Raw genomic sequence first — 27535 nt, 5'->3', positions numbered from 1 at the left:
AAGAGCAGTGACTGGAACAATCTGAGCTCATACTGTGAATAGAAGAAGAGAGAGCTGTGCCAACTGGAGCTCAGAAACATTAATATTCATTAAACATTATGAAGAGAAGTAAACCAGTTAAACTAACTTAAAAGTCTGAATGATTAAGTTAAGTGTTTGCTCGTAGGGGGTCATCGACCTCATGTTTGTCACTGTGGGAACTTTGTGTCGACTAAATGCAACTTAAAGCTCGACGGCTGCCCAAATGTTTTAAAGAAGTTGATACATTCAAAAAGCTGTGACACTTGTTGCTCAACATTTTTTAATTTTTGTTTTCAAAGCATCTTCTGGTACGAGACTGACACGCCAGTGTGAGGAGTCAGCAGACGACCCGCTCTACCTGCTGAGCCACAGGTGGAGTCATCAGGGTGGAGTCGTTTCAGTAAGGACAGATCAATAGAAAGAATGAAGAGTTATTGATGAGCAGAATATAGACAGATGTTTGGTGGTTGGACTCCGATGGCCCGTCTAAGCAGAACTGAACCCAGCTGTGACGAGGATTAGAGCAGGACCCCAAAGAGAGAAAGTGATGTCACCACAGCAGAGTTCTGGTCTACAGGGAAAAGAACATGAGCGTTAAAGCTGATGCATGGCACAGGTAAGGCATAGCAAGCATGAGCACAGAGAAGGGTGAGAAACTGAAGAAGGGTCTGGAAGATCCTGACCAGGTCCAGAGGCCAGCCTGCTGGCCTGAGGAACAGACGCCCAAAGCATCAGTGTCGGGCAGCCCTGTGATAGCAGGACAGGTTTGGTATTCAATCAGAAAGTAAAAGGAAGACAGTGAAAGGGCAGAGGGATGCAGAGGCCAGGAGAGAGTTTGATCCGTCTGATGATGACAGCGGAGAGTGAAAGTCCTTCAGCTTGGTTTAGGTTCAGGGCCACAGATGGTCGTCAGAGAGCTGAGATGGTTGAGGGAGATTTGGAAAGGAGATAAGGCCAGGAGAGAGGAAGCTGCTCTGAACTCGAGCCTGTGCTGGACTGTTTTTAAATCCCACTCCTGCTGTTTTTGTGTGTGACCCCGCCCACACCTGCAGTATGATGAAATATGTTTCTATGCACTTACATATGCACTGAATGTGTTATTTCAGTAGAACAAGAAGAGAGTGAATAAAAACACAAAAGTCTCTGAGCTCTGGATCACAAATACACAGCAACAATAATCAGATGTGCAAATATCATATTATTGTGAACAAGAGCAGCTTAAAAACCAAAGAAAACCCTGAGACACATTTCAAAGAAACACATTCAAACTTGCTGAACATCACAGTGAACACGATGGCTCTCAGGACCCGCTGTCTATTTTTAGCTGCCCGTTCCCGCCAGCAGCTCCTGCAAGATTGCGTTGGGTCCCAGTCCCAATGCAGGGCTCTACTCTGAACATCCAAAGTGTTTGTAGTGACCAACAGAGCCATCATAGTCTCTGTTGTTACGCAGCATCTGTATGTGGAGTTATCAGAAAGCAGCACAAAGCAGAGCTTCAGTCAGACGTCTCCGTGCTTCAGTCTGTGGCTGGTGTCCCCACCGAGTGTTGTTCCTGCTGTTTGAGGTGGATGAAGCTCCTGAGACGGAGCTGTGGAGGAGCACAAACACCTTCAGACTGTTTCTCACATAAATGGAGCCAGAGTGCAGATGTGTTCCTGATGTTCACTCATTTGATGTTTGGAGGATCAGTGAGTTCAAGTCCACACTGAACCTCTTTAAACAAAGTCCCAAAGCAGCCATCCAAAGCTCACTTATTCTACTTTGTATTTTCTACTGACTTTTATTTGGATTTCATTTGGACTTTTTCTTTGGCTTCACTTCAGTTTCAGTGAGTTTCCTCAGAGGATTTTCTTCTTTCACTTTAGTTTGGATTCTTTCAAATGTTTCCTTTTGATTGGTTTCAGTCTCACTTTGAGTCTTTGTCCTTGTTTTTGTGTGGAAGGCAGATTGATGAAAATCCGTGCAGGGATTAGAATAAAAGAGAACTTTCTGAAAGCAGTGACTCAGTCTTGTAGACGTCCAGAGTCTCAGTAAACATGAGCATAAAAGCCTCATCAGCCGAGCTGGAATCACATTTTGACCAAACTAACAAACACTCAGACTCAGGAGATTTCCTCTACATTTGATTGGATTTCATTCAAATGTTTTCCACACTTTCAGTGCTGATAGTTGAGTTGAAGGTAACCATGGTAACCGTGAATCTGTTGCTTTGATCCTGTTTGATTTCTTTGGAGCTGCTGCAGCCTCATTTTTCTGATGACTTTGAGAACTTAGTGCTGGAAACGACTCACTGCTGCTGGATCATGTGACCCAGTCATGTGGTACTGACTGATGTTCTCCAGTGTACTCCATTACTGACAGCAGATCCTAATGAAAAGGTCCTGATGTGTTCATTAAACAGCTTCAAAGTGATTGATGGAAACAGTCCAACGTAAAGCAGGAGAGTGTGAAGCATCATAGTGGAGCATCACAACAAATTTCACACAAATCAAAGTGTAGAAAAACACAAAGTCAAATATATGAAGCCAGAATCCAAAGTCAAACAGCTTCTGACTCAATATCATCCTCATTCATCACAAATTCATTTTGTCCATGAAAGAAAAAACATGTGAAGAGTTGAACTAAGAAAGGAGGTCCTGTTCAAACAGCACAAACACACATGAAGACAAAGCTTTGTGTTTGTCACACTGAACACATGTGACACTTTCTCACAGCTGATTTTGTTTCAGTAAAGTGTGAGCAGCACAAACACAATCAGAGTTTGTCTCTGTCAGCTTTCAGTGAGTCACATTTAGTGTGAGCAGCCAAACATGATGGCAGACTGCCACAGATCACTTCTGAGGAAAGAGGAGGCGTTCAGCTTCCTCATAGTTTCACACCTGCATGAAGCAGCCTCACCCTGACAGCTTCAAATCACTGTGTCAGCTGATCACTTCCTGTCCTGTGATTGGCTGAGCTTCTGGCCTTCTCTCAGTCAAACTGGAAACAGGGATTGAGACAGTGTGAGGGTTTGTGGAGTGCCACAGTGCTGTAATGAATACTGTAGTGGAAGAAGTTCTTTCACACTCTTCATCCTGGAGCTGCTTTATGTCCATGATCTGCATGGAAACACATCTATGGAGAGGAAATCCAACTGCTGAGGGTCACATCTGCATCATTGTAGCTACAGTGGATGTTTCAGTGTCAGGACTGGAGGCGGAGCTTTGTGCGTGTCAGGGTGAGGCCGCAGCAGCCGCCTCCAACCGCAGCGCTCGGGCGTGAAACTACGAGGAAAGCCGACGTCCTCCTCTTTCCTCAGAAGTGATCTGTGGCCGGCCGGACTTCATTCCACAGATGTGCTTTAACAAAGTGTGAAGCTGAACTCTGAGCTGTGACAGTGAAGCAGTGTGAGAGTGTCAGTAGATGATCCGCAGAGGAAAGTGAAGCTGCTGTGAGCTGATGTCCTGAAGGGCTTTTAAAGAGTCTCTGAGTTTGACAGGAACATGAAGATGTTTGTGGTGTTTGTGATCCTCCTGCACGGTAAGTACACCTTCCTCTCTCTGCTCTCATCATCAGCTTTTCTTTCATCTCTCTCTCTTTAATGTGTTGAAGTGCAGCAGGAGGAGATTTCCATCAAACACTGGATTCTGATTCAGATCAAACTAACAATCCAAAGCAGCAACTTTTAAATCTCTGGATTCTTCTTGGTGGCTTTCAGATGAGCTCATGTTACAATCAGCTGCTGTGTGTGTTGTTGTGTAGCTGAAGCTCGGACTCACATTTCATATGTGACCAAAGGAAACTTGGTGCTGTGTGACACACTTTAGATTCTCTGCTGCTGCTTTGAACTCTTCAAACTAAAGAGCCAAACGGATGATTGACTGTGCAGCTCTGACATGGCACCAAATGTCCCTGTTATCAGCTGCTGGATGGACGTTATCAGAGCTTTTTAGTGCCACACGGATCACCAGGAGCTCCTCCTCTGTCTGCAAACAGGCTCAGCAGCTCTGATCATTGGAGTCAGCACAGAGTGTGGGGACATCTAGTGGTCGTGGAGAGAAGTGCATGTAACGTGTGTGTGTTGTGTTAATCAGCATGAGTAGTTAGGGGGATGTGCCTCCCTGTGCCTGATGGGAGTCCTTGTAATTACCCAGCATGCTGTGCTGTGTGCTTCATTTCTAACACTGGTTTCACTGAAGAGCTTTCTGAGCTTCTTTCATTGATTGTGACCAACATACGTGTTTGCTGTGGATCCACATCTGCTCTTCCTGCTAATGTAATGAAGCTGTTTGAGTGGTGAGCAGTCAAAGAAGCAGGTCCTAACAGGGACATAGCAGGATATTCCTGCCTGTAAATGAGCTGTAATATGAGCACAGCTGGTCTGCATGTAGTGAACACAAAGAGTCTGTGTGAGCTGAATTTACACCAGTCTGGTTGTGTTCCTGTTATTTTGGCCCTTTGACAAACTCAAATGTATTTAAGCTTAAATGAAAGTGCATTTATTAAAATGCTGTAAAATCACAGTCCTGCTGATTTTCCTTTGGTGGACACCAAACATTTTTATCTGCAGGTGAAACTCTGCAGTGATCTGAGCGTGTGCTGCTCTCTGGCATCTCTCTGAATAATGTTGAAATGCTTGATGTTCTTGTATGTGGTCACGAGGATCTTATCTTCCATCCCTGCTTCTGTTTCCTGCTCACAAACCTGCATCCATCTCAGCGTCTAAACTCAGAGTCAGCAGCAGCTTCTTAGCTGACTCTGCCCTCATAGCCCTGATCTCAGGGAGCTCTCAGGGACTCTTAGAAAATTTCAATATATACATGGAAATCTGTCCTTGATGACATCCCGCCTTTGAAGGTGGAACATCAGAAATATAATGCCCTCCATGGCTCAGTGATCACAGCAGAGATATAGAAACACAAAGCATAAGAGCTGATGGGAACTGGGAGAAAGATGAACAACCACAGGGTTTTATTCCAGGTGATAAGGCCTCCTGGATCCTCATGTCTGAGTTAATCTTAGACAAACTTCACACCTCCTGTTTTTATCTCAAACTTTGAAAACTCTGCTGCTTCTCAGTTAATCTCACATATAAACAACAGAAATATTTCTAGAAGTCTCTCTCAGGTTTGTTCCCTACAGCACAGAAACAGCTCTGATCTGTGCTGATTCTGATCTTATGTTGATCTAATGTTAAATGCTGGATGTGACACTGGGAGTTTTCCCAGTGTGGCCTCTAATTTTCTGATTCTAAATTCAGACAAAGGATATATCCTTCAATGCACATATTAAACAAATATATAGGACTGCTTGCTTCCATGTCCCAATTGCCAGTCTTGGTAGCCGGGGATCAGTCCGCCTTGGCCTCCATTCCTGGCCGCCGCTTGGCACACACTGCACCCAACCCCTACGGCGCCCATCCTCCTGCAGGCCCACCACCTGCAGGAGGATAGGCCCATGTCCCCTTTTCAGCCTGGTGGCCGGGTCCCATGGACTAAGGCCAGGCCACCCTTGGGCAGCCTTGGGCACCCTCCCAGGGCCTGCCTCTGACCCTCTCCTGCACAGGGTAAACTGTTCCCTTGGTGACTTTAGCATAAGGGTCTTCTGAATTGCTCTTTGTGTGGTCCCTCACCCAGGACCAATTTGTATGGGAGACCATACCAGGGGACAAAAGCCACCGGACAACATAGCCCCTGGGATCCCTGGGACACACAAACCCCTCCACCACAATAAGGTAGCGATTCGTGGAGGGCTGCCCGTTGTCACCAATTCTCTTCATAACTTTTATGGACAGGATTTCTAGGCGCAGCCAAGTGGCGGAGGGCTTTCACTTAGATGGCCTCAGAATCTCATCTTTGCTTTTTTGTGGATGATGTAGTTCTGTTGGCTTCATCGGGTGAGGGCCTCCAGCTCGCACTGCAACGGTTCACAGCTGAGTGTGAAGCAGTGGGAATGAGGATCAGCACCTCCAAATCTGAGGCCATGGTTCTCAGCCGGAAAAGGGTGGAGTGCCCACTCCGGGTCGGGGATGAGTTCCTGCCCCAAGTGGAGGAGTTTAAGTATCTCGGGGTCTTGTTCGCAAGTGATGGGAGAAGGGAGCCGGAGATTGACAGATGGATTGGTGCTGTAGCCGCAGTGATGCGGATGCTGTACCGGTCCGTCGTGGTGAAGGGAGAGCTGACCGTAAAAGTGAAGCTCTCGATTTACCGGTCGATCTATGTCCCTACCCTCACCTATGGTCTCAAGCTGTGGGTAGTGACCGAAAGAACGAGATCGCGGATACAAGCGGTGGAAATTAGCTTCCTCAGAAGGGTGGCTGGTCTAGAGATAGGGTGAGAAGTTCAGCCATCTGGGAGGGGTTCAGAGTAGAGCAGCTGCTGCTCCACATCGAAAGGAGCCAGTTGCCAGGAGACAGCACCCTTTTCTTGGTGCTGACGTCATGGTGTAAGGCCAATAACCTCATCCTCAACATTTCAAAAACCAAAGAACTCATAATAGACTTCAGAAGGAAAAAGGCAGAGATCCAACCACTATTCATTAATGGGGACTGTGTAGAAGCTTCCGCTTCCTGGGAGTCAACATGGAAGAGAACCTTTCCTCGAGTGTGAACACCTCCGAGCTGCTGGAGAAGGCCCAACAGAGACTGTACTTCCTGAGAATTCTCAGGAGGAATAACATCACACAGCTGGTGCTGGTGTCCTTCTACAGAGCCACCATTGACAGTGTTCTGACCTATTGCATATGCATCTGGTACACTAGCTGCACAGTGGCTCAGATGAAAGCACTCCAATGGCTCATTAACACCGCCCAAAAGATCACTGGCTGCCCTCTCCCCACACTAGAAGATCTACACAACACCCGCTGTCTTAAAAACCCCCAAAACATCATAAAAGACACCTCACATCCTGGCTACTCCCTGTTTGAACTGTTGCCCTCAAGCAGACGGTACAGAGCAATCAGTGTAAGGACTAATAGACTCAAACACAGCTTTTATCCAACCGCAATAACACATCTGAATACTGCTACAAAAAAAATGTCCATCACGCCACCCTTGTATTAATCTATACGATGACTGAAGCATGTATGTGGGAATGTATGTGAATGTTTGCTGATACTTCTTATTAGTACTTGAAGTATTCTATTTATTTTATTTATTTAATTTTATTGTTTTATTTATATTTTGATATTGTTAGGGATGATTTTGGGACCATTGTTAGGGACCATTTTTAATTTCGTTGTACCTGTGACAATGACAATGACAATAAAGATTCTGATTCTGATTCTTGAGGTGGTTCGGGCATCTGACAAAGATGCCTCCTGGGTGAGGTGTTCCTGGCGTGTCACACCGCAAGGAGGCCCAGGGCAAACCCCGGACACGCTGGAGAGATTACATCTCAGCTGGCCTGGGAACGCCTTGGTGTTCCCCCGGGCAAGGTAGAGGAGGTGGCTGGGGAGAGGGAGGTCTGGGCTTCTCTGCTTAGGCTGCTGCCCCCGCGACCCGGTCTCGGATAATGGAAGAAGATAGATGCTTTCTTCCATTTGCGCAATATCTCTTTAATTAGAAATATCCTGTCTCAGAGCGATGCTGAAAAACTAGTTCATGCATTTATTACTTTTAGGCTGGACAACTGTAATTCATTATTATCAGGATGTCCTAAAAACTCCCTGAAAAGTCTTCAGTTAATCCAAAATGCTGCAGCAAGAGTCCTGACAGGGACTAGAACATATTGAATTTAAAAGGCAGTAATTTAAAAGTAAATCAAAAGAACTACGATTGAATAAGTCATAATTCAGATGATCCTTATAAATGACTGCTATTTGCCTACTACAGCCTGGGCACGTCTGGGTACTGAAGAACTTTTAATTTTGTGGGCAAAATTCAGAGGGGTCAAAAGGACAGACATTCTGTACTTAAGTAGAAGTACAGATACTAGTGTTAAAAAATGCTCAAGTAAAAGTTAAATACTGAAGCAACTTCTTCACTCGAGTAAAAGTGAAACAGTATCAGCTCTCAAATGTACTCAAAGTAAAAGTAGCTCCCTGAAGGATGTTTCTATATTTTATTTTCAAAGATAACTGAACCTAAAGTTCTATTAATGTTATAATTAAATAATATTGGCATATGGGAATACAAACTTTATTTTACTCTAAATTTTAATTCTAATTAAGGTACTCGGCTTTCATCAGATAAGTTAAACATGAGCAGAGAAAGTAAAGAAAAAGAAAATAGATCTCTATTTTCTGTTGCTACATTGTAGAGGTTGACTTCGCCCTGAAAGAGGAAATGTACAGTCAGGTGTTAAAGTGGATTCAGCAGGTGGGGAAACCTAAAATTGGTTGTAATCGCTCAGTGTGGGGATGTCAGAATGTATTTTTGAGGCCAAATACCTCATAATTTGATTTTTCTTGAATATCACAGGTTGGTGGAAACACTTTGTGTGTTTGCTGATGTTTGCTAAGCTGATAGAAATGCTGCAATTGAAATTACCTGACACTTACATGAGCAGGATTTCCTGTCATTTATTTCTGTTTAAAATTAAATGGGTTTGATGTTTGAAGGCTCGCAGTGATGAAATAATGACTCCCCTCAAATGCATTGAAGCAAAAGTAACAATGTAATTGTTATGGGGGACCGTGGTTCAGGGGGTTGGGAAGCTCATCTTGTAACCAGAGGGGCTGATGGCACGATATGGCAGCCTCGCTTCTGTCAATCTGCCCCAGGGCAGCTGTGGCTACAACTGTAGCTGCCTCCACCAGTGTGTGAATGTGAGAGTGAATGAATAGTGGAATTGTAAAGCACTTTGAGGGTCTCACAAAGTGCTATATAAATGCAGTCCATTATTATTATTATGTCTGTTTTTAAAATGTAAGGAGTAGAAAGCACACACATTTGTTTGAGAATGTAGGAAGTAAAAGTAAAAAGCAGTCAGAAAAATAAATACTCAAGTAAAGTACAAGTACCTGAAAGTTCTACTTAAGTACAGTACCAAAGTGCTCTTCCTTCGTTACTTTCCACCTCTGGCAAAGTTTTAAGATGGGCAACAGTTGCCTAGTTGGAGCCAAGTATTAGTGACAAAGAAGATGTCTATATTTGGGGAGGTTATGTCACGGCAGGGGGGGACAGACTCAAGTGCAAACAGAGAATCCCAGTTAAACAGTTCTTTATTTACAACGCCAGGTGCTCAATACACAAGTGGGGGAAAGGCCAAGGTTCCACGGGGAGGTTAGGGAAAACGGGATCTTCACACTTGCACATGCCATGCCAAACTGCAAACACTCACGCTCAGGGTTCCGAGATTCAGTATTACAAGACAGGTCCAGGGATTCTATGTACAGAGATGAGAAGTCACTCCAAGAAGATGCACAAAGGCACACAGAAGTTTGCAGAGTCCAGCGACGAGTAATTCAGAGCCACTGCCTTATGAAGTGGCCAGCAAACAGAGTGATGAACCACAGGTAAGTAATTATCTGCAGGTGCATGGACCAAAGGCAGGAGCCCACGATGAGCTGCGCCCAGACAGAGTGATGCGAGTGAGAGAGAGATAAAAGTAATCTTCCAGGTCTTCACAGACTAAATGTTCAGATTTAATAAATAAATGCATTAAATTTGAACGTCTGACTATAAAACTGGTCTCTGTGTCCTGCTGATAAATGTGGACTCTGAGACAAACACACAGCATGCAGTTAATTTGTGTTTCTGTTTGTTTGTTCTTATAGTTTCCCAGCATGCCCTGGCTGTGGTTGTGGAGGTAAATGAGGGGGAAAGATCTGTCCTGCTGCCCTGTCTGCACTCAGGTTACATACCTGAAGAGCCCACAGTGATGTGGACTCGCTCTGATCTTCATCCCAAATCTGTCCATGTACGACAAGAAGGAAGAGATGATCTTACAGGACAAAACCAGCGTTACAGCGGGCGCACATCAATGAGGTCTGAGGCTCTGGACACTTCAGACTTCAGCCTCACTCTGAGAAAACCAACAAAGACTGACAGTGGCAGCTATACCTGTTCCATCAGTGATGGGAGAGGAAAATGGAGACTGGGAGATATACAGCTGCACGTCAAAGGTCAGTAATAAACTCAAACACCTGCTGTAATTACAGGTCAAAAGTACAGTAGACAAAGGTCAGAGGTCAAACTGAAGGGAACATTTCTTAAATTGTTGTGACTCACCTGAAGAAACCAGGAGCAACATGTAGCTCACAGCTAACCTGTGAAAAACAGTGGAAACATCAAAATGATCAATACTATAATTTTTCTTTATTTACCAATAATGGACTGGTTGTAAGTCAGTAGTACTGCAGGACTAAAGTGGTTTTTTTTCACGTGTCTCCAACCAAAATTATTCGGATTATCTATCCATGGAGGAAAAACAAAGATATGAGCAGGAGCTACAAAATGTGTGGAATAGTGATCATGTTCTGAAGCTTTATTTAAATCCCTGACAATGGCTACGTCTCTCCCAGAGCTCCAGTTTGGTGACATCTACGTGTATCTTGTAGAGAATCGCTTATCATACACCTCTGCCTGGATGAAAGCTTTTAGAGTAAAGACAGCACTGACAGCCAGGGTCACTGTGTAATGTCTAAATATAAAGTCTTTGTTATGCTGTGTGGTGACACTCAAAGCGAACCCAATGAGAATCAATAATGAGTCAAAACGACAAGTGACTGTCATAGCTGCGGCAGCAGATGTGAGGGAGGTTTATTGCAAATAACAAAACACAAGGCGAGGATGGCAAAACAGAACTAAAGACTACCTGAACCGGGAGAAACTAAGACTAAACAGAAAACCTAAACAGGAATGGATGGAGAGCAAAGGTAACATGAAGGTGGTGATGAGCAGGGAGAATATATGGCACTTACACTGAGAGTAACACAGACAGTTTTCACTGAGACGTTCACAGACGGGCCAGTAATGAGCACACAAGGAACCAACAGAGGGAGCACCAACCCAGAATCCCAGAACTAGAAAATCTCAAAAAACAAATCATCCCACAGCTAGAACACAAGATCAATAATAATAATAATAATAATAATAATAATAATAATAATAATACATCAGGACCATGACAGTTATACCGATAATGAAATCAAAATCACTAAATTGTTATTATTTCCCATCTTTAGTTACGATTAAAACAAAAAGTGCGAGAGAACATTATTATATATTATTACTGTTACAGAACAGTCAGAGGTCAGGACTGGAGATACTCAGCTGTGCTTCAGTTACCATCAGTGTCACTGCTGCTGCTTCTACAGCTGATGTTGTGGTTTATTTTCCTCTCAGACCAGAAGGTGAAGGTGAAGGTGGAGGAAGGTTCAGAGTCAGTCATCCTGCCCTGCAAAACAAAATCTGACCTGCCTGAGGACACCAGAGTGGAGTGGACTCGCTCTGAGCAAGAACTCATGGTGGTCCATGTGTATTCAAACAGGAGTGATCACCTTAAGAACCAGGACGACCTTTACTGTGGTCGCACAAAGATGAACAAAGACCTGCTGAGAACTGGAGACCTCAGTCTGACCCTGAAATACCCGACAGAGAGAGACAGTGGAGGATACATCTGCACCATCTACAGGGACAAAAACATCCTGAGACAGAAAGTAGTGCTGAAGGTCAAAGGTCAGATATGTAGATAAATGTCAGAGGTCAATGCTGTGGATAAAGTTAAAAGGTAACATTATTGGGGGGTTTTAATGTTTCTCCACAGAACGGTTTCCATCCTGGGCCACAGCTGTCCTGGTTCTCCTGGTTCTTCTTGTGGTTTCTGGAGGACTTTTATTTTATTTCCAGCACTATTTCATGTCAGGTGAGTGTCTCCTACTACACTACCCATAATGCCGATGGTCAGCAGGTGTCCTCTGGTGGCTCCTTGACTGCGGCTCACACAAACTTGTTCCAGAAGCTGAAAGAGTTGAGAGTTACAAACAGCTGATACAGAGAGCTGAAGAGAAACTTCCAGGTTTGTTCCAGAAGTCAGAAAACCTCCTTCAGACTCAGTCATTGATCAGTGAAACAGCTCCACAACATGACTTTACTAAACAGTGTGTGTGCTTCACTGCATTGATCTGACACAGTGGCTGTGTCCCAATTCAGGGTCTGCACGCTTGAAGTAAGCGCACTACGTGTACTATGTACGGTGCGTACTATAAGTACGAGAAGTGCGGAAGTGAGAGGCTCGTGAAATGGGACGGTCTAGCCTTCGTCGCGCTGTTCAGGTTGCCTAGCAACCATGATACTAACCGCAAGTAACGTTACATACAGCTTTGTTTGACAGAAATGAAGGAAAAACAAATGTTTTGTTAGTCATTCATTTTCGTCATGACATCACTTTGATTAGTTGAGTATCTGAGGCTGAGACCACGGGACTGTAAAACATGATTGTTGGGCTTCATGTCTGTGCTTAACAGTCATTTCAAGATTAGTCAGTAAATAACAATTAGTTGTTCATGAGACTAAAAATCATCCCACTGTGGTAATGCAAATATAAAATGGCCAATATTATAGTATTGTCAGATTTTTATGATATATATATATATATATATATATATATATATATATATATATATATATATATATATATATATATATATATATATATATATATATATATATATATATATATATACATATAGCGGCTTTAAAATCAAGTTAACACTGGAAGTACAAACATCACTAATGTTACACAACTTTGCCAACATCAGAATCAGAATCAGAATCAGAATGGGGTTTATTGCCAAATGTTGAGCAGGTTTACAACATTAGGAAATTGCTGCGGTGCTTCAGTGCAAACATACTGTCATAAATTACGCTTAAATAGACATGAAAATAAAAATAAGAATAAGAATTAAAAGTGCTAAGTAGATAGATATATACATGATATATACATGAGTGCAGGTGGTGATCAGTGCCAAACATGGAATGATGCAGTGAACACAGCGTAGGGTCATGTGTTAGTGGTGGGAACAGTCATACGGTTATTGTTCATGTGTCCAACAGCAGAGGGAAGAAACTGTTCTTATGGCGAGAGGTTCTGGTGCGAATGGACCGGAGCCTCCTGCCTGAGGGGAGCAGGTCAAACAGACTGTGTCCAGGGTGAGAAGGGTCAGCTGAGATCCGAGCTGCACGCCGCAATGTCCTGGAGGTGTACAGGTCCTGCAGAGATGGGAGGCTGCAGCCAATCACCTTCTCAGCAGAGTGCACAACACGCTGCAGTCTCTGTTTGTCCCTGATAGTGGCTCCAGCGTACCACACGGTGATGGAGGAGGTGAGGATGGACTCGATGATTGCAGTGTAGAATTGCGTCATCGTCCGTGTTGGCAGGTTGAATTTCTTCAGCTGCCTCAGGAAGTACATCCTCTGCTGGGCTTTCTTAATGACGGAGGTGATGGTGGGCTCCCACTTCAGTTCCTGGGTGATGGTGGTACCCAGGAAGCGGAATGAGTCCACAGAGGTGATGGGGGTGTCAGTCAGGATGATGGGGGGGAGTGGGGCTGTGTGCTTCCTGAAGTCCACAATAATCTCCACTGTCTTCTGGGCATTCAGCACCAGGTTGTTGTGGCTGCACCAGGACACCAGACGTTCAACCTCCCTCCTGTAGGCAGACTCATCCCCGTCCGAGATGAGTCCAATAATGGTGGTGTCATCTGCAAACTTGATTAGCTTGACAGACTGGTGGGTGGAGGTGCAGCAGTTGGTGTACAGGGAGAAGAGCAGAGGAGAAAGAACACAGCCCTGGGGGGAGCCGGTGCTGATGGTCCGGGAGTCCGAGACATTCTTTCCCAGCCTCACATGCTGCTTCCTGTCCGTCAGGAAATCAGTGATCCACCGGCAGATGGGATCAGGCACATTCATCTGGGAAAGCTTGCCTCGGAGATGGTCTGGAAGGATGGTGTTGAAGGCAGAGCTGAAGTCCACAAACAGGATCCTGGCGTAGGTTCCTGGGGAGTCCAGATGCTGCAGGATGAAGTGTAGGGCCATGTTGATGGCGTCATCTACAGACCTGTTGGCTCTGTATGCAAACTGCAGGGGGTCCAGGAGGGGGGCCGTGAGGGTCTTCAGATAGGAGAGAACCAGGCGGTCAAAAGACTTCATGACCACAGATGTCAGAGCCACGGGTCTGTAGTCATTTAGTCCAGTGATCCTAGGTTTCTTAGGGACAGGGATTATGGTAGAGGACTTGAAGCAGGCAGGCACATGACATGCCTGCAGTGAGGAGTTGAAAATGCCAGAAAACACTGGGGCCAGCTCGTTTGCACAGTGTCTGAGGGTGGCAGGAGACACACCGTCTGGGCCGGGAGCTTTTCGAGCATTCAGACTCTTAAACTGCTTCCTCACACCTGCTTCATGAATATGAAGAGTTGTGGTGGGAGGAGGTGGTGTGAAATCCTCTTTTGTGTGGGGTGAGGAGGGGAGTGTTGTAGGTGAAGTGTTTGAAGGTGGTGATGGCTCTATGGAGGGGGGAGAGGTGGGGGAATGAGTGTCCAAAGTGCCTCTATTGTTGGGGCCGTTGGAGGTGTGAAGGCTGCCTGATGGCTCGTCAAAACGGCAGTAAAAGTCGTTGAGGGTGTTGGCCAAGAGCAAGTCATCAGTGGAGTGGGGGGTTTTAGGCTTGTAGTTGGTGATATTCCTAAAATCTTTCCACACAGAGGCCGAGTCGTTCTCTGAGATCTGCTGCTGCATCTTCTCAGAGTGCTGGTGTTTAGCAATGTCCACTTCTTTAGTGAACCTGTACTTGGCCTCTCTGTAGCAGTCCCTGTCTCCGCTTCTGAACGCCTTTCTCTTTTCCAGCCACAGCTTTTTGAGTTTAGGAGTAAACCAGGGTTTGTCATTGTTATAACTCACCCTGGTGCGTGATGGCACAATGCTGTCCTCACAGAAGTGGACATAGGAGGTAACAGTGTCCGTGGCCAACAGCAATGTTTTAATGTTCTTCATTATTAAACATTCGTACATAAATAAGTGACGTCATATTCAGTACTTACTTTTGACAGTTCACTCTTCGGCCGCTCCCTTCTGCCGTATTTTGCGGCAAAATTATCCACACCCACCGCCGCCCTATGAATTGTGGGATATATGGGACCACGAAGCGTGCACCGGACCACGCTTGATATTTGATACTGATACTGATACTGTTTGCAATTTTTATTGAACCACTAGCAGCAGCAATTAGGCAGAATTCAGTAATTAAGGGCATAAAATGCAAGAACGTGGAACATAAAATCAGCCTTTATGCGGATGATGTGTTACTCTTTCTCCAAAATTCACAAACCAATATCTCTGGGGTGATTGAATTGATAAACTCTTTTGCAAGAATATCAGATTACTCAATTAACTGGTCAAAATCTACAGTCCTACCGATTAATTGCTCCTTCCATAATTCCTCTTCTACACCACTGCAATCGGGAAATATAAAATATTTAGGTATTAATGTTTCTCCCAAGCTTGCAGATCTAACTAAATTAAACCATATCCCACTTTTAAAGAAGGTAGAAGATGATCTGGCTAGGTGGAAATGTCTACCCATATCACTCATGGGAAGGGTTGCCGCTATAAAAATGATGGTCTTACCAAAAATAAATTATTTATTCTCAATGATCCCAACTAAACCGCCACAAGATTGGTTCAGATCTCTAGATTCATGTATGTCGAAATTCCTTTGGAAAAATAAACCCCCACGTATAAGCTTAAAAACACTACAAAAGACCAAGGATAGAGGAGGATTAGAACTACCTAACTTTCAGCACTACTTCTTAGCCAACAGGCTCCAGTTTATCCCAGGATGGCTAAAACATACCCTCTTAGATGAACCTTGGCTAGATGTAGAACAAGCACTTTGCAATAATCTAGAGATCTCAGACCTACCATTTATCAGCTCAAACATCCAACGACATGAATGCTTTAAAAGCATCAACATCAGCTCTTCTCTGACAGCATGGTGGGAGTTTCTAAAATTGACGGCGTCTTCATTAATCCCATGCAAACGTACACCTATCTGGAACAACCCTGACATATTACAAAACAATAATATGATAAACTTTTTAGATTGGAGTGGTAAAGGAATCAAATATTTAGAACATATACTAGAAGGAACAGAATTTATTTCATTTGACGGACTAGTTACACAATATGGGATCAACAAGAAAAGATTTTTAGAATATCAACAAATTAAATCCATAGTAAAAAATAAATTTAAACCAGGTCAAGTTGAACTACAAACACCACCAAGTGTGGTTCAATTTCTTACTCTTAAAACCCCCAAATTACTATCCAAAATATACAGAATGCTTTCTAAAACAGATGAATCAATATCACTTCCTATTGCAAAATGGGAAGCGGATTTATCAGTTAACTTAGACCTAAACTTCTGGTCTCAGATTTGCTTAAAAACCTTTACTCTAATTAGAAATCCCAGTCTTCAATTAATTCAATACAAAATATTACATAGAGTGCACTATACAGGTCATCGGATGTTCAAGATGGGCTTTACGTCTACCAACAACTGCTCACACTGCCAAACCAATTCACCGGACAATTATATCCACGCTCTTTGGTTCTGTCCACCAGTTCAGAAGTTTTGGCGCGAGATATGTGAAGACTTATCAAAGTGTCTGAAATGTAACATTCCAACTTCCCCCTTAGTGTGTTTGTTGGGCAGCTTAGATAATGTCACTTCAGAAAAGAATATAGCCCATATGATCTTCACTGCCCTATGCATAGCCAAGAAAACAGTCCTCATGAACTGGAAAAATAAAAATAATCTTAATTCTAACCAATATACAAATTATCTATTAGATTACATTAGTCTTGATACAGCCTCTGCCACCACATCAGATCAATTGCTCTGGGCTCCTTTGATCAGCTCCATCACCTAGTGGGGGTGGAGGGGTCATAGTTTGGTCCCGCCTTCACTGTTGTGATTGGTGTGGGGGTAGGGACAGGCCTAGGGCGTCGGGGGGTTCCCCGGAGGCATCTTCCTTGGGGGGCTCAACCCGGGGTAGCGGTCATGTCCGGTTAGGGGCCCTGTTGGCTCTCAGGTGACTGTTTCCTCGTGGCTGCGTGCAGCGGGGCTAGGGGAGGGTTTGTGCTGACGGACGTGGGTTACTGACCTGGTAGCCTGGCTGCCCCTGGGTGGGTCCGGGATGGGCGTGAGGTTCTGGGGGCGCTCCGTCTCTGGGCTGGGGCCCTGGCCGGGCCTCGGGGGCTTGGGTCCTGGTTGGTGGGTTGCCGGGGTTGTGGGCGGGCGGGTGCATGGGGGCCCAGCCCTGGCGCGCGGTGCCGCCGGTGCATCGAGCCACCTGGGGGGCTCTTCAACTGGTGGGGGAGATTGTCACATCTTGCAGGAGCTTTCCTCTCTTCAGGAACTCTCTCTGCAGGAAGGGGAGATACAGGAGAGGTGGAGGAAGATCTCAGCCTGGGCGTCTATTGTCTTATGTAGTCTGGAAGATGAGTGGATGGTGGGGTGGGTGCAGTTTTCTCTGTGGTGGGGTTGGGTGGACTGTCCCGGGCTCTGTGGGGCTGGGAGGCGCTGCTGCACTGGTCCCCGGTCTGGATGGGCCTGGGCCCCCTTTCCCTGGCGGGTCGCGGAGTATGGGGGTGCCTACTGGGGTCAGCGGGGGAGCTGGCCCCAGGGAGGGGTCACTTGCCCCTCCCTTCCTTCCCTCCCCATCTCCAGCTGCCTCCCTCTTCCCGCTCCACCACAACCACCCACACATGCAGGGCCTTGGAGTAGGGGTATGTCACCAGGGTGCAGAGGAGGCTACCCCCCCCCCCCCCCCTCTGTCCCCTTCTGGCTGCCTCTACCTCAATTTTATCCCACAACTTAGACATTCATATTACTCACACTCTCATTACACATACATATAGGATCTTGGGGGTGGGCACGCTACACGGAATCCAGGTTACCATCAGGGTGTACACCTCACCCCTGGCGTCGTTGCCCACCTCTCAATTTTAAATACACGTAGACATTGAGGGCTATCAGGAGGGACTATGCGCTTACCTGCTGCTCTCTGGCAGGTAGCTCCATGCCCTCCTGGGTTTTAAATGCACCTTAGAACACACATGCATCAACACTACAATGAGCGGGTGGAGGGAGGTTTGGAGTCTTCTCTCACCTCCGTTCTCTGCGACCTGCTGGAGCAGGGGGGCTAGGAGGAGGAGTTGGCCGTCCGACTGCGGTCTGGAGTATGGGGCCTCCCTGCTGCTGCGGAGTCGGGGCGGTCTGCCTCTCCCCACCGCAGGGAAAAGGGTAACACCACCTGGGTCTGGGTGCAGTTCCCCCCTCCAGGGGCAAGGGTACCTAGACCCGGTTCGTAGAGTACGCTTGGGGAGTGTGATCGTGTGTACAGCGTCTCTTTATGTCTGTCTCCACGTTGGTTGAGTGTGGAGTAAGTGCATATGAGAGCATGAGGGTGGGAATGGATGTTTGTGTCTGTGTATGCCTGTATGTCTGTGTCTATATGTCAGGTTGGGTATCAGACGCCACCTCTCTGGGGACATCTCAGGCCCTCCAAGGTTTGGAGGCCTATCTCCCCCCACCACCACTTCCCCTGCCAGTGGCGGACTCCCTCAGACATCGGTGCGTTGGTGGTTCTTTGTGTCTGGGGATGGGCGTCCAGGTACATGCCGGCTCACTCCTTGGCGGCCGCTTATCGGGGCCCAGAGCCTGGGGCTCGCTCGGGCCACTTCGGAGGTGGGGTGCCCCCGGCCTCTCGGCCTGGGGCTCGGTCACTCAGGCACAGCTGGCTGCCGGCGGAGCTCACGGGCGCGTCACTGCAACTCCCCCTGGCTTCTGCTCCGCGGCTGCTGAGTGAGCCCTCATCCGGGACTCTCCTCAGCTCTTTCTGGGACAGTGGCGCGGCTGCCCCTCTGTTAGTCTTCCTTGGTCTCTTGTGTTCTGGGGGCCTCTGGATGTCTGGAGTTTTGATCTCCTCCATACCTGCTTTATGCCCTGGAGGACGGGGCTGTGGCCCCCCCACACCCTCTAGCAGATCATTACATGAAGGAACCTTTTAAAAAAACAAGCGCGTCCATGCTCACAGGTGTACACACGGGTGATCACACCCACAAACTACACCCCTTTTGGCTCCTACCTCAAAGCACACTGTGTTCTGTTGATCTTATGTGCTGCACAATAATGTTTAATATTTAGTATTTACTGCCATATTCCCATATATCATTGTGATGTTGTTTATTTAATTACTCTTGTTCTCTTCGGCTTGTTTTCTTTTCTCTTTCTCAACAGGTGATCCAGGTGATCGATATATGCATTTTTTTTTTATTTTTTTTTTTATATTATTTTTTTTTCCTGCCCATTCTGTTGGTTTTTGTTTTTTGCCCTTCTCCCCCGTCCCTCCTCTCAGCTGTTTCTCTTTCCCTCTTTCTTTCTCTCCTTCTTTCTCCAGTCAAGTCTGTCCCGTATACAGCAAGTGAAAATAAAATAAACAATAAAAGGTGAATCAAATGGACCATTATGGCAAGGCTGGGATGGTCAATTTGGTAAAGTAAATCCATTGGGCATCTTTCTTTGCCTTTAGACAATAATTCTGATGGCAAAAGAGCCAAACGGGACAGGCAAAAAAAAGAAAAAAAAAAAAAAAAAAAAAAAAAAAAGATATTTGGGGAAATCGACGGCGCATTTGGAGTATGCATTTGAAGCACACTTTGGATTGGGACAGCCGTCGTCGCGTGGCGGTGACGTAACCGCACTTAAAATGCGTACTTCAAGCGTGCAGACCCTGAATTGGGACACAGCCAGAGGCTGCATGTGTACAAGGTTTTTAGTATTTAGTACAGTAACTTGAAGTTAATCTGAATTTAGGAAAAAAAAAAATGTATATATTGTCTAAGAGAAGCATATATAATATATACAGTGGGGCAAAAAAGTATTTAGTCAGCCACCGATTGTGCAAGTTCCCCCACCTAAAATGATAACAGAGGTCAGTAATTTGCACCAGAGGTACACTTCAACTGTGAGAGACAGAATGTGAAAAAAAAATCCATGAATTCACATGGTAGGATTTGTAAAGAATTTATTCGTAAATCAGGGTGGAAAATAAGTATTTGGTCACCTCAAACATGGAAAATCTCTGGCTCTCACAGACCTGTAACGTCTTCTGTAAGACGCTTTTCTGTCCCCCACTCGTTACCTGTATGAATGGCACCTGTTTGAACTCATCATCTGTATAAAATTTGATGACTACATTTGGACATGACTACAGTCAGTGTTGGGAAGGTTACTTTTAAAATGTATTCCACTACAGATTACAGATTACATGCCCCAAAATGTATTTTGTAACGTATTCCGTTACGTTACTCAATGAGAGTAACGTATTCTGAATACTTTGGATTACTTAGTATATTACCATGCTTTTTACAACTACATGAATGTACTATTGCTGTGTGATCTAGTACTATTACCGGAGGTTCCTCGCCATACCAATACCAACTAGATTTTTAAATCTTAATATAAAATGAGTAACAGTAGGTGGACATTAGGTAAGGCTGCACTTTTTGCAGCGATCTCGTGAAGAAAACTATTCCGTGCGTATATAAAACAGGTCCAATTCAATTCAATTTTATTTATATAGCGCCAAATCACAACAAAAGTCGCCTCAAGGCGCTTCATAGCTACAGAGAAAAACCCAACAATCATATGACCCCCTATGAGCAAGCACTTTGGCGACAGTGGGAAGGAAAAACTCCCTTTTAACAGGAAGAAACCTCCGGCAGAACCAGGCTCAGGGAGGGGCGGCCATCTGCTGCGACCGGTTGGGGTGAGAGAAGGAAGACAGGATAAAGACATACTGTGGAAGAGAGACAGAGGTTAATAACAGATATGATTCAATGCAGGGAGGTCTATTAATACATAGTGAGTGAGAAAGGTGACTGGAAAGGAAAAACTCAATGCATCATGGGAATCCCCCGGCAGCCTATGTCTATTGCAGCATAACTAAGGGAGGATTCGGGGTCACCTGGTCCAGCCCTAACTACATGCTTTAGCAAAAAGGAAAGTTTTAAGCCTAATCTTAAAAGTAGAGATAGTGTCTGTCTCCCGAATCCAAAGTCCAAGGCTCCAAACTGTAGTAAAGGGACCTAATACGTCGGGCTCATAGCTGAAAACTAGCTTTACTTTGTTGTCTGGGTCAACTTTGCTTGCGAGAGACAGAGAGAGGCGTTGAAAGGCTGCTCCAACTGAACTTATTGTTTCGGAGAAAAACACAAACACAGTGTACAGTCGAGTCTTAATAGCTTACTTACAACTGGGCTCTTCAGGCACTCTTTTTGGCTGCAGTGGTTATTATTATATTTACATGCTTCCAGCTCCCGTTTCTGCTCGGTGGCAACTCGTACTTTTGCACTCTCCTTTTTCTCCCTCCCTCGCTCACAGACATATAACGGGTATGGCAGTCCATTCTCCCTGCAGCACGGACTACACTGCCCATGAAGCTACATTCTTTAGGGCTATGCCTGTAACACTCTGCCTATTGCCTTCATATTAAAATAAGTTTTGAATAATAATTTTTACAAATATTTCTTCACGTCATTATGCAGACCGCAAGAAGGGGTGACATGGGCCGCGAGATTGAGACACAGGCATTAGAGCCTCTTAATGCGTGTTTTGTTTGGGTTTCCACCAACGTGGAATTACCAAAAATAGAGAGGGGACAGCCAAACATATGAAACAGGAAAAGACCGCCATGTAATCCATTTATTTCAACAAAGTAACTGTTTTAAACGGTAACTGTAACGGAAAACAGTTACTCATATTTTTCTATTTAAATCCATAACACCGTTACATTACATTACATTACACATTACTCACACTCTCATAACACATACATATAGGATCTTGGGGGTGGGCACGCTACACGGACTCCAAATTATCTCAGGCCTTCCAAGGTTTGGAGGCCTATCTCCACCCACCACCACTTCCCCTGCCGGTGGCGGACTCCCTCGGGTGTCGGTGCGTTGGTGTCTGGGGGTGGGCGTCCGGGTACACACCGGCTCACTCCTTGGTGGCCGCTTATCGGGGCCTGGGGCCTGGGGCTTGCTCGGGCCACTTCGGAGGTGGGGTGCCCCCGGCCTCTCGGCCTGGGTCTCGGTCACTCAGGCACAGCTGGCTGCCGGCGGAGCTCACGGGCGCGTCACTGCAACTCCCCCTGGCTTCTGCTCCACGGCTGCTGAGTGAGACCTCATCTGGGACTCTCCTCAGCTCTTTCTGGGACAGTGGCGCGGCTGCCCCTCTGTTGGTCTTCCATGGTCTCTTGTGTTCTGGGGGCCTCTGGATGTCTGGAGTTTTGATCTCCTCCATACCTGCTTCATGCCCTGCAGGATGGGCCTGTGGCCCCCCCACAGCCTCTAGCAGATCATTACATGAAGGAACTTTTTAAAAAACAAGCGCGTCCATGCTCACAGGTGTACACACGGGTGATCACACCCACAAACTACACCCTTTTTGGCTCCTACCTCAAAGCACACTGTGTTCTGTTGATCTTATGTGCTGCACAATAATGTTTAATATTTAGTATTTACTGTCATATTCCCATATATCATTGTGATGTTGTTTATTCTATTACTCTTGTTTTCTTCTGCTTGTTTTATTTTTTCTTTCTCAACAGGTGATCCAGGTGATCGATAGATGCATTTTCTTTTTGTCTGCTTATTTAGTTGGTTTTTGGTTTTTTTGCCCTTTATCACCGTCCCTCTTCTCAGCTGTTTTTCCCCCTCTTCCTTTCTCACTTTTCTTTTCTTCATTCAAGTCTGTCCCATATCTAGCAAGTGAAAATAAAAAAAATAAAATAAACAATAAAAGGTGAATCAAATAGACCATTAAGGCAAGGCTGGGATGGTCCATTTGATAAAGTAAATCCGTTGGGCATCTTTCTTTGCCTTTAGACAATAATTCTGATGGCAAAAGAGCCAAACGGGACAGGTAAAAAATAAATAAATAAACAAATAAATAAATAAATAAATCCGTAACACTGCCCACAGTGTTACTAGAGGCCAAGGTAATACCACAGAGTAGACATCTGGTTAGACGCCATGTTTCTACGATTGTTGGGGCCATTTTTGAGTATATACATTATTGAGTACAATAATCTCACTTTTATCTGAATTTAGAAGTGGGAAATTAGAGGATCACATAGATTTTTGTCTTCAAGCCTGTAAATAATAGATTTGTGTCATCTGGCAACATCTATAAATATAAATGGGTTTAATTGGAATGAAAATGTATGTTAATAACGTTGCCTAACGGAAACTTGTACAATATGAAAACAGCATAGGTCCAAGCAAAGTACCCTGTGGAACTCCATGACAAATTTTTATGTAAATAAGACTCTTCATTTAACACCAGTAAAGTAGACTTTATTTAAAATCTACAGTATTTTCTAATCCCTGTAGTAAAATGTTGTGGTCTACACCGAGTTCTAACAGGACAAGCACAGAAATAAGTCCTCTGTAACAGGTAATAAGGAGACCATTAGTAACCTTCACTACAGCTCATGTTTGGGTTTGTTGTCCTCTCAGTCCCCTGGGTGGAGGTGGATTCAGGAGTGGAGTCTGTCCAGCTGATCTGCAAAACCACAGTTTGGCTGCCTAAAGATGCTAAAGTGGAGTGGAAGGACAAGAACAACAGGAAGGTCCACGTGTATGAGAACGGCTCTGACCAGCCTGAAGAACAGGACGATAAATACAAGAACCGAACAAAGATGAAGAGAAACTTACTGGAACCTGGAGACCTCAGTCTGACCCTGAAACAGCCCACAGATGGAGACAACTCCACCTACACCTGCACCGTCTACAGCAGGGAGAGAAACATCCTGCTGAGGAAACAAGTGAATCTCACTGTCAGAGGTCAGTGCTGTAGATACAGGTCAAAGGTCAGAGGTCAGACTCATGATGGTGGTTCAGTCTCAGTGGGCTCCATCCAATAATGTTACAGTGTTAGCATGTCTGATGTTTGTGGCTGTTTTGGTTTTTATTTGATTTCCAGCCAAATGTAAAAGCTTCATCAGATGAACTGTAGGAGCAAAGTTCATGTGTGAGACTTCATCTGAAAGGTAACATCTTCTAGTTTCTGAACATGTTTTTGTTTAGCATGTGGCTGAAACACAGGCTAAGCTAAGTCAGCTCAAATCTCAGTAACAACCTTCTTTGGTCCTCATCTATAATCAGTCATATCTGAGTCACAATAACTAGAAGATGATTTCTAGCAGAAGTGTGAACATCTCCACATCCTTTCTCCATGTTATCATCCAAAGCTGTGTGAAGTTTCAGAGCTCTGCAGCTAACAGAGACTTTCAGTTTGCTGCTCTCTTCCTCTGACAGCTCCATTCTTAGGGAGCGTTAGTTCTCTGTTTCACTTTATTCCACTTATTCAGTCTGATGTTCTCTGATCTGTTTCTCTTGTTTAGTGTCTTAAATGCTGCCAGTGCCTCTCTTTGCTGTAACCAACCTTTTTCTTTATTTCTGAGCTTTTTAAGGACTTTAACTGATGCACCAACCTTTGAAAATGGAAAGAAATCAGATTCATGGCTGCATCAAAGTGTCACATGTAGTTCTCCACATCAGCTGGATTATATCTATAGCAGCAAACAGCAGCTGATGCACAAATCTTTGTCTGTGTTAATAAAGTTGGATCAGTTCAAACAGTTTGTTGCTCTGCACTTGAAAGCAGCAGTTTTTCTAATGCACACCTTCATGTTTCCTTCATATTTGAATCCCCCTGTAGATGCTGACAGGTAACCATGTCACACAGAGCTCAAGCCTTTGAATCCAGCTGTGACTGTTGATTTTCTATTGAATGGACTTTTTCAAATCCAGCTGTAGGCCTGTGTTTGTGAGCTCATTAACAGCTGTTTGTTTAGAGAGACGTGGTCCTCACAGGACAGCCACTACAAACATATGATTTTATAGAATATGATGCATTACTGCAGATTCAACACAATAGAAAGGATTTGAAATGAGCTCAGCCTTAAACATGTGCAGCAGTAATATTGATCCACAGACACTGATGGGAACATTTTTCTGCACAATAGGTACTTTGACTTTTCATACTTTATGTACAATTTGCCAGTACTGCAGTTTTGTGTGTAGTGAGGTGTTTTCATGGTGTTTTCTTGGTGCTTTTACTAAAGGAAGGCTTCTATCAAATTCTTCCACATGTTGTCAAACTGAGCTGTGTGATGAAGTGAGTGTGACAGAAACACTCACACTGTGTTTCTCTGCTTCATCAAGTCAAATCTGGTCCTCAGAGACTGAATAAAGTCCTGTCCCACTAACAGCAGCTCCAACAGTCTGTTCACTGCTTTCTTCCTGTCAGTCTTCATCTTTCTGCTGCGTCTCCTCTTCACACTGACCACTTTCTATCTAACAGTGAGCTCCCAGTGAAGCAGCAGCATTCAGCCTGTTAGAGTCAACACAAATGTCTCCATCCAAGCTCATGTTGTGCTTTGTTGTCCTCTCAGTGCCCCAGGTGGAGGTGGATTCAGGGGTGGAGTCTGTCCAGCTGCCCTTCAACACCACACTTCACCTGCCTGAAGATGTTAAAGTGGAGTGGAAGGACAAAGGCAGCAGGATGATCTATGTTCATCAGAACGGCTCTGACCAGCATGAAGAACAGCACCAGGTTTACAGAGACCGAACGAAGGTAAATGAAGACCTGCTGAAAACTGGAGACTTCAGTCTGACCCTGAAATACCCCACAGATGGAGACACGAACACCTACATCTGCATCGTCTACAGCAGGGACGGAAACATCCTGCTGAAGAAAAATGTGGAGCTAAAAGTCAGAGGTCAGTGCTTTAGATACAGGTCAAAGGTCAGAGGTCATGTAGGATTTTATTCTCTATAACAGGGGTCTCAAGCTCACGTCACCCCTACTTGCAGCCTGCATATTGGTGTGAAAAAGTATAATGCAATTTGGACCTTGGAGTTGCTTTTTTTGTTAAGGAGGATTTGTTTGTTGGTGAGTGCAATGTTACAATTGTCATGGTTCTGTGTCTTTTTATCCAGCATTTAAAGTTTCATGTCCCTTTTGTTTTATGGTCTTCTATAAAACTCCATGAATCTCCTGAAAACATGGGTCGATGTTCCACAGTGATGTAAAACAGGTGGAGCAGCCACAGGAAGTCTCCCCACGCCTGCAACTGTTAGCACAGCACCACCATGTAGCAGCTCACACAGCCTCTCTTACGACCCTCAGAACAAACCAGCAAACAGCCGTCTTTCAGTTCTAAACTTTCTGTTTTTAACAGCATGCTGTGTCTGAACAGACTCACACCCCGTTTCTTTCCACTGAAGCTGTCACACAGTACATGCACAGGTCTCACTTATGGCTCTTTGGAAGTGGTTTCTGTTGAAGCATCCACACAATGAAGGCCTTAATCACACTAATGCTAAGAAAACCCCAAAACAGAAATTACACCTCTTTTTTGTGGGGCATTATAACATCATAACAGCCTCCACCCCAGAACTGGTGGTTTAAAACCAATGACGATGTTGGCACTGGGATTTGTTTGTGACAGCGTCTGGGTTTAATGTAGAAGCCACGTCTGAAGTTCACTCTGACGCCTCTGTCTTTCTAAATAGAGTGACAGTAACTATGTGTGAATATGTAAGCGTGTACAAACTGCACATAGTGAGATTTACAGCAACAGTATTTTGTCCATATTCGCCATTGTACAAATTAATCCCATGTAAACAATAATGTGGCGCACAGCTTGATGTCAAAAAACGCACACACCTTTGCTGTTGCATGACTCAATCAACGAAGATTTTCTTGTAAACCAAAGGGGGCCTAGCAAAAAAAGTTTGGGAACCACTGCATTACGCAATTCAACTAGATATGTAGCCTTAGACAGGTCAACAGTTTTGGATTTAAATTTCTGATAACATATTAGAGTCACTCAATACTTCACTGAAGAGTACAAGGACAGCCAACTCCTCCTCCTGGCCCCCCGCTCCAGCAGGTTGCAGAGAACGGGGTGTGAGAAAACTCCAAACCTCCCTCCGCCCGCTAATATGTAGTGTTGATGCATGTGTGTTCTAAGGTGCATTTAAAACCCAGGAGGGCATGGAGCTACCTGCCAGAGAGCAGCAGGTAAGCGCATAGTCCCTCCTGATAGCCCTCAGTGTCTACGTGTATTTAAAATTGATGATGTTGTCCAAGTAGACCAGGTAGGTCTCCCGCTGCATGCCAGCCAGGACGCGGTCCATCAGCCGCTGGAACGTCGCTGGGGCATTGCATAGTCCAAATGGAATGACGTTCCATTCAAAGAGGCCTGTCCTAGTGCAGAAAGCGGTGGCCCTGCGTGCTCTAGGCGTCAGCTCAACCTGCCAGTGGCCTGATGCGAGATCTAATGTGCTGAACCATCTGGCAGTCGAGAGTGTGTCCAGCGTGTCCTGGATGTGGGGCAGCGGGAAAGCATCTGTTATGGTGCGGTCGTTGGGAGCCCTATAGTCAACGCAGAGATGGTATGTCCCATCTTTCTTACGCACCATAACGATGGGCGAGGTCCAGCTGCTGCAGCT

General features: G+C 45.1%; 1 protein-coding gene across 1 annotated transcript; it reads left to right on the top strand.

The window, feature by feature from the left end:
• Positions 1-653: 653 nt before the first annotated feature.
• LOC308409865 (uncharacterized protein) lies at positions 654-25908 on the top strand (the record flags this gene model as incomplete). Its single annotated transcript, XM_080902866.1, has 8 exons — positions 654-785; positions 1346-1427; positions 9718-10065; positions 11288-11620; positions 11709-11807; positions 23531-23857; positions 25471-25797; positions 25892-25908. 8 exons carry the CDS (start codon positions 654-656, stop codon positions 25906-25908), a joined length of 1665 nt encoding a protein of 554 aa, XP_080758992.1.
• Positions 25909-27535: the final 1627 nt, after the last annotated feature.

The sequence above is a fragment of the Rhamphochromis sp. 'chilingali' genome, assembly GCF_963969265.1.
Source record: "Rhamphochromis sp. 'chilingali' genome assembly, chromosome: 1".
NCBI lineage: Eukaryota > Metazoa > Chordata > Actinopteri > Cichliformes > Cichlidae > Rhamphochromis > Rhamphochromis sp. 'chilingali'.
The sequence above is the reverse complement of the archived record's forward strand: the minus strand, read 5'-3'. Positions and strand labels throughout refer to the sequence as shown.